General features: G+C 36.8%; 1 protein-coding gene across 1 annotated transcript in view; it reads left to right on the forward strand.

Moving 5' to 3' along the window:
* The window catches only part of tubgcp2 (tubulin gamma complex associated protein 2), an 18818-nt gene extending 13512 nt beyond the window's left edge, over nucleotides 1-5306 (forward strand). Inside the window, exons 14-18 of the mRNA XM_015382357.1 lie at nucleotides 186-306; nucleotides 387-530; nucleotides 1841-1957; nucleotides 2332-2495; nucleotides 5024-5306. Coding sequence (XP_015237843.1) covers nucleotides 186-306; nucleotides 387-530; nucleotides 1841-1957; nucleotides 2332-2495; nucleotides 5024-5099 — 622 coding nt within the window. The 3' untranslated portion in view covers nucleotides 5100-5306. The remainder of the gene's footprint in view (nucleotides 1-185; nucleotides 307-386; nucleotides 531-1840; nucleotides 1958-2331; nucleotides 2496-5023) is intronic.
* The last annotated feature ends 1945 nt before the right edge of the window (nucleotides 5307-7251 follow it).

The raw sequence follows: 7251 nt of genomic DNA on the forward strand, positions 1-7251 counted from the left end.
TATATATATATATATTAAGAAAGGAATATTAGGAACTATATTTATCAAACATTATACTGGGCAAGTAAAAATTGTTTCTGGGCAAATGAAATGTGAAAGCCACTTGCCTTAACGTCAACCCCTGTTAAATGCGTCTACCATGAAATCTGCTTTTGGTGTTTGATTTAATCCTGATCTTTGTGCAGGTTTGCAGCTGCGTTCGCCCTTCGCCAGCGGATGCTCAACTTTGTGCAGAACATCCAGTACTACATGATGTTCGAAGTGATGGAGCCGACCTGGCATATCATGGAGAACAACCTGAAAACGGTGAGTGAAAAAAGCAAAACGATTCAGATAAACACTTTAAATGTGTTTTTGGTCACTGGATGTTTGCTCTCATTCATCAGGCTTCAAACATCGACGACGTCCTCCACCATCACACCAGCTTCCTGGATAACTGTCTGAAGGACTGCATGCTGACTAACCCAGAGCTGCTCAGGATCTTCTCTAAGCTCATGTCCGTCTGCGTCATGTTTACAAACTGCATGCAGGTTTGTTAAAAAACAAGCAAAAAAACAAAAAATATATATATAACTGTTGGTTTTGATCAGCTGTCATCAGTATATAGAGAAAGCAGAAAGCAAAAATTGACTAAACTAAAAGGAAAACTAGGTCTTTATCCACAGGATGTAACTGTTTCCTGCTCTGACAGGACACATGATGGCGTATTTATAGTCGCCATATGATCCTTTTTTTCTGAACGTTTTCTGTTATAGGTCAATAAGAATAAGGACATTTATTTCACTCATAAGGAAATTTGTTTGGAGGTGTTTTAACTTTTTCCAAATTGAAAGGTTTGCATATGTGCCATAGATTTGGTCATATTATCTTTTCAACCGTATGACTTAAATTAAATATTTTTGATTCCTTGAAGTTTTGGCCATTCCCCCTCCTACAGAACTAGTGTAATGAAGTTTTTGTATAGGCTACCTTGCCAACAAACGTACCTTTGAAACTGTTTTTCAATGGGACTGAGACTCCTGATCCCTGTCGCTGTATTTTCCTTAAGCCACTTGGCTCCTAATCTGCAGTATTATTATTAGGGGTGAGTATTGGCATGGGTGTTGCGATACGATGCTTGTCGCGATACTCGGGTCACGATACGATATTATCACTTTATTGCATTATAACCATATATTGCGATTTTTTTCCTGCTATCAAAATTAAATGCATAGATAAAAAAGCAACCTTTGTATATGTTCATCAGATGATATTGATGGTTGAGTTATTTTGGTATCCATGTTGTTTGGGGTTTAAGTGAGTCCATGTCTTCCACTGTGAACGCCTCAACTATGAATAATATGCTGCACCGTACAGCAAAAGGGCGCCACAGCGCCATCTGCCAGAGTGGCGGAACAAAGGTAGCCCATTTTCCCTCAGTTTTAGGTAAAAAATGTTTCCTTTAAAAAAATCGATACTAGGAACTAAAAGATCGATATCATATCAGGCAGCCAAAAATCGCGATATATTGCCAAAATGATTTTTTTCCACACCCCTAATTATTATTATATATTTTTTTTCCATTTAAAAGACTAATTTCTTCTCTGTTTTTAATATCAATGCAAGTCTTTAGATATTGCCTTAGTGTTTTTACATAAAGGCCACACATGATGATGCTGCCACCTCCGTACTCCCAGCTTGAATATTAGTTTGTAAACTTCGTTCTTTTAAGGCTGTATTCCTAGTTTAACCAGGTTTGATTTTAGGGGATGATTTTAGAATAGTGTCTAGAATCATCGCTCACCATAATAGTGCTCGAGTAAAATGTTTTTTTGTTTTTTTTTTTGGGTTGTTCTTAAAGACGTTTACACAGAGCATGCGGCTGGAGCGCCTCTCCCATGAACAGGGGAGGGTGGATGGAACTGCAGCTTCAAACGAACAGCCAGATGAGGCAGAGAAGAAGAGGGCGAATACAAAGGTATTTGAAGATTGTGTTTCTAAAACCTCTGCCCTCATCCACCTGCTAAAAATTATGGATTGAGACCTTTCAGATTTATTATGTTGTATCAAATAAAACCTATAGATTTCAGCTGTAGAAGCCATTTCAGTGGAATTTTTTTCTCTGAATGTATAGATGTAGAAAAGTAATTTTGATGGATTTTTAACTGAAAGCTGTTTCTAAATAACCTGACAACAGCCAGATGCATGTCTCGCTCCGCCTAGCTCCACTCACATATGGAGTGAGTAGAGCTGGGCTGAGCGAGACATGCATCTGGCTGTTGTCAGGTTAGTTTCTAAAGTAGAAGATCATAAGTATCCATCCTTCCGCTTAAATGTTATGTTTTCCTCCAGTTTTTATCCGAACACGCAGACAGCCTCCAATCAGACGCTAGCTTCGAAGCCACAATCGGAAAGTTTGACAGTAACTTCAGCATGATGCTGCTTGACCTGTTGGACAAGCTGAGCATCTACAGCACTAATGACTGCGAGCACAGCATGATCAGCATCATCTACAGGTAAACCTATCGGCATCACTAAAGGTCTTCCCAGTTCCTCTCAGTATTGGAACTGTCTGTCCTGGGGTTCATTCTGTTAAATCACTGGTCAGTAAGTCTGTACTCGTTATATGACATTTAAATGATCAGTGTGAGATTCTTGCTAGGGAGTTAATTTAATTAAAAATCTCTTCATACAGTTATTTAATATACATATTCAATATGAGAATATAATTAAAAAAATATAGTATATCATGAATAAAACTAAACATTTAAACTCACCTACCAATGATAAATCCAAAAAAAAGGTAAGGTGATTAGATACAGAGAAGACACTCAAGACAAAGTTAGTACTGGCCCAATAAAAACACTTGTTTTTTGTTTTTGTTTTTATTAAAACATCGAGTTGCTCTGCTTTTAGTACCTGTGAAGCAAAACCAGTGACGGCTATCATTGACATTAAATTAATTCAAACTAGGGTTGTCCAAATACAACTTTTTCATTTCCGATAATATTGCAACTCTCCTAATTGACCGATACTGATGTTTAACCGAAACTATATCAGCAGTAATCATACATACTTTGAATGCCTCTTTTTAAATAGTGGATTGAAAAGTCTTGATCATATGATATTTTTCAAATAGGGAACAATACTAAACATCAGTTATGAGAACAAAGACTTACATAAGCCTTTAAACAAAAGCAGATAGACCTAAATTTTATATAAGTTTTCTTATATTGTAAAGTTTATAGAGGCAAGCTGATATATTGCGGTATACATTTTTTACCTGATATGGGGCTGATGTCTGATATCAATATTGGATTGGGACAGCCCTGGATAAAACAAAAAAAGAAACTAAACAGTTGTGGTGATACTCAAATTTTATGTTGAAACTGTGTTTTGATTGAGTGATTGGAAAAAGGGCCTGGTCTTTTAAACGCACTGTGGTGGGTCCGTCCAGTAAGGCACAAGGACAAAGGCATATAAAGTATTTTCTATTTATTTCCCAAAAAATTATTCCTAAAAGGACTTGCATCAAATCTCAAAGATATACCAAAATGTGCCCAAAGGAAATCAATTAAGGCATACCTAACTCAGGACAACAAACCGAAATAAAACTGACCTCACACAATGAACACACAGGGGAATTTATACACAAAGGCTAGCCTACCCAAACGAGGAGGGGTGGGAGATGAGACAAAGACAAACAATGCATAAACATAAATAACTAATTCAAACCAACACCTTTTGACTACAACACAACTATCAAAAGAAAACAACGCAACACTAAAAATGTTTTAACAGTTATGCCATAAGTGGAGAGAGAGAAGCAGACTCTAACATCCAGTCCCCTGCTTCCAGCAGCCTGGTGGTATGTCCCACTTGCTGGTTTGCCTTTCAACCAGTCCACCCAGCCAGTCCTTTAAACTCGGCAAAGAAAAGTAGGTAATTCAAACAAACAGTGTTTAATAAATGTGTGCACCCATAATAGTAAACAACCTAATGCCAAAAAAAAAAAAAAAAACACCACAAAAGTGAAATTATAAATGTATTGTGTGAAGAGCTTTAAATAAATAAATACTAACACTGGGGAAATGATGGAGGAACCTCCACACGCACTAATAGATTTTACATAAAAAGTTATTCAACACAGCCACATCTCACAGGGTCGCATCAGATGCAGAGTCTCTGCAGAGTTCATTCAGTAAGCACAGCACTGTTTGATGTCGATAACAGAACTAAACTAAAGGCTCCTTCAGTCTTTTCAGTACTTCTTATCATCTACATGCACTGAACTTATCTGATTAAATTGTTACTGCTTATCTTCAAGTAAGAGCATTATTTGTATTATTATCTCCACTAGCTGTAGAAGCTGATAAATGAGCCAGTGGTTTTAGCTGAAGAACAATTTTTTTCTTTCTGTTTTGAATAGAAATAAACAAAAATCTGTAACACAATCAGATCTGGCATGGTACCATAGAGAAAGCTGGGATATAAAACTAAACTAAATAGATAATAATTTCCCGGATCACCTTTTAGTTATAAATACTCAACCTTGTGGCTGAGCAGCAGTACTTTACCTGAGCCTTCAATAAGTTTACTGCAGGTAGATGACTAAGATTACCTCAGCAGGAGCCTTCATTTTAGCCCCGCCCCTGACTCTAAAACATGGCCAGTTTGTAATGACATACCAGGTATACACCAGGATTAATTTGTTTTTCTTTTTAATGGAAACTGTTCTAAAATATTAAACTTGCTTCTTTCATCTCATGAGTGCCAATAAAACACCTTGGCTCTTTGATCGTAACATAATGCAATGATCGAAACTCACACTTGACATAAACATCCTGAAATTAAGTGGTTTATTTCACTTTTTTAATTAATATTATTCTGACTTATATTTTATTCTTGCTTGTGTTAACAAAGTGATGAGTAAGTCAGTAAATTTTAGTAGATTTACATTCACCTTGTAAAACTGCAGTAACTGCTTTCTCATCAGTTTCTAAGTAAAAAAAACGAATCCTCATTTATGTGTTGGACTCCACAGGCTGGACTTTAATGGATTCTACACAGAGCGACTGGAGAGGATGGCTGTGGAGCGCAGTCAGAAAGCGGCGGCATAGCGTGTCACTCAAAGCGCTGACATAACCCAGACAGATGCAGCTTTTAAACAACTGATATGTCTTTGTGTATATTTTTATATATATTCCTGTATGAAATGTAGTTTTAATGTTCAGAGTCCTTTAATGCTTAATGTTTGAAAACATAACTCTGTAACTTATTGTTTCTGTACAGTGGAAATGTGTATTTGCAGTGAAATAAAACAATACTTGTGATTTAAAAATGTATAATTTTTTTCCTTTAGGAGCCCCCATACTAACTTTAACAAACATAGCATAGATAAAACATTGTAAGTATATTTCTAAGTACATATTTGCATAAAGTTCAGCTTTGTGATGGTCTGATTGTAAGCAGGGATGTTTGTATGTGATAGAATGTGTTTTGCTGCAGGTTGCATATGAATTCTGGCAGATTGGATGAGTTTTTGGTTACAGGGTCGACAGCTTTCACAGATTCAATTAAATTTAGTTTATATAGCGCCAATTCACAACACATGTCATCTCAAGATACATTACAGTTCACCAGATCATACAGTCAGATTGGTTAAAATGTTTCTATCTAAGGAAAACCAGTTGATTGAATCAACTCATTGACTGGAAGGCAATCCCTCACACTAAGCATGCTTGTAGCGACAGTGGAGAGGAAAAACTCCCTTTTAACAGGAAGAAACCTCCAGCAGAACCGGGCTCAGTGTGAGCAGCCATCTGCTGAGGCTGACTGGGTTTCAAGGAGACAGGAGCAGAGATAAAAAAATCTGATCTGGGGGGAAAGCTGCTAAGTATGTCTCTTCTGGATTTAATGCTCAGGTACGACTTCCCTGATTAAAGTGCTGAAACAGTGTAAAGCCTATTTGTGTAAGACCTGTAGCTTTGTTCTATTTCTGGACTCCTGCAACATAAACAGTTCAAATCTTTTTCCATACGAAACCGTCAGTCACAGGATGCTTTTAGTCCTGGCTCTATGGACATTTTTTTATTAGTACATTAAAGTCCAAATTTGCTAATATTTTACTGCTTTATTTGCTGAAGTTTCTAACAAACCATTAATTACCATTAAATGTTGAGAATCTAACAGATATTGCTAATGGGAATTCAGAATATAAGCCTTCACCAACCATAAAGAAAGTTGCTGTTGCTGTTGAGGATTGACAAACAATGCTGAGAAGTCTACCTATCATGGTGAACACATTCTCTCCTCCAGACTTTACACCTTGTTTTGTTAGAATTCACGTCATGAGAAATGTAACCATGTCTTTGTTTAGCTGCATTTAGTGCAACTCTAAATTAAACAATGAGCTAAAGAAGATGAGGACTGAGCTAAAAGTAGGGATTCAGTTCAGACGTCACTGTTGACTTAAACTGTTCCCAGTTTAGTCAATTTGATGTTGCCAGAAAAGATATAAAACCTCCAGAGATGGAGAGATTAGAGAGGAATTAGTTTGCCTCCTCTGAAAGAAGGCTTTCAGAAGAAATTTTTACTGACTTTGTGTCAGACATCATGCTTTACCGAGGTCAAAACGTTGAAAACATGAAACTGCGTAGTCTAGTTTAAACAGTTACGGTACATAGAAAATAAATTATCTAATGGAAACTAAATAAGAGCCAGAATTTACTGTAGCTTCAAATTCTGACAGCTGGAGGTGTCAAGTACGTAACTATAAATACTTCAATATTTTGTCTTTGGTTTCTGTGTTACACTCTAATATTTTTCCAGGGACTTTTCTATTTTTAATACCCTTAAACACAAAATACAGAAATATACTTTATTCTTTCCTTTTAAAAAGAGCTTGTTACTGCCATGCATATTCATAGTGACATGATTTAATGGTTGCCACAAAATGGATGAAAAATTAAGAGTAAGAATGACGTTTTAGCAGTTTGTTGAAAAACACTGAAAGCTACACTGATGAAGATTGGGCTGAGAAACATTGGAGATGATGGATCAAATTCTGAGGAGGAGTGAGAATCCTCGTGTGTTACCCATTTATTAGAATGTAAATGTCGGGGGTGGGGGGTGGGCAGTGGCGTCCGGTGTAGGAGTTTGCCCTGAAATTGAAGGGTTGACGGTTCAAGCCCCAGCTCTGGCTTTCAGTGTTGTTGTGTCCTTGGGCAAGACACTTCACCTATATACATATATACTGTATATATATATGCA

Source organism: Cyprinodon variegatus, unplaced genomic scaffold, assembly GCF_000732505.1.
Source record: "Cyprinodon variegatus isolate N-32 unplaced genomic scaffold, C_variegatus-1.0 Scaffold256, whole genome shotgun sequence".
Taxonomy (NCBI): Eukaryota; Metazoa; Chordata; class Actinopteri; order Cyprinodontiformes; family Cyprinodontidae; genus Cyprinodon; species Cyprinodon variegatus.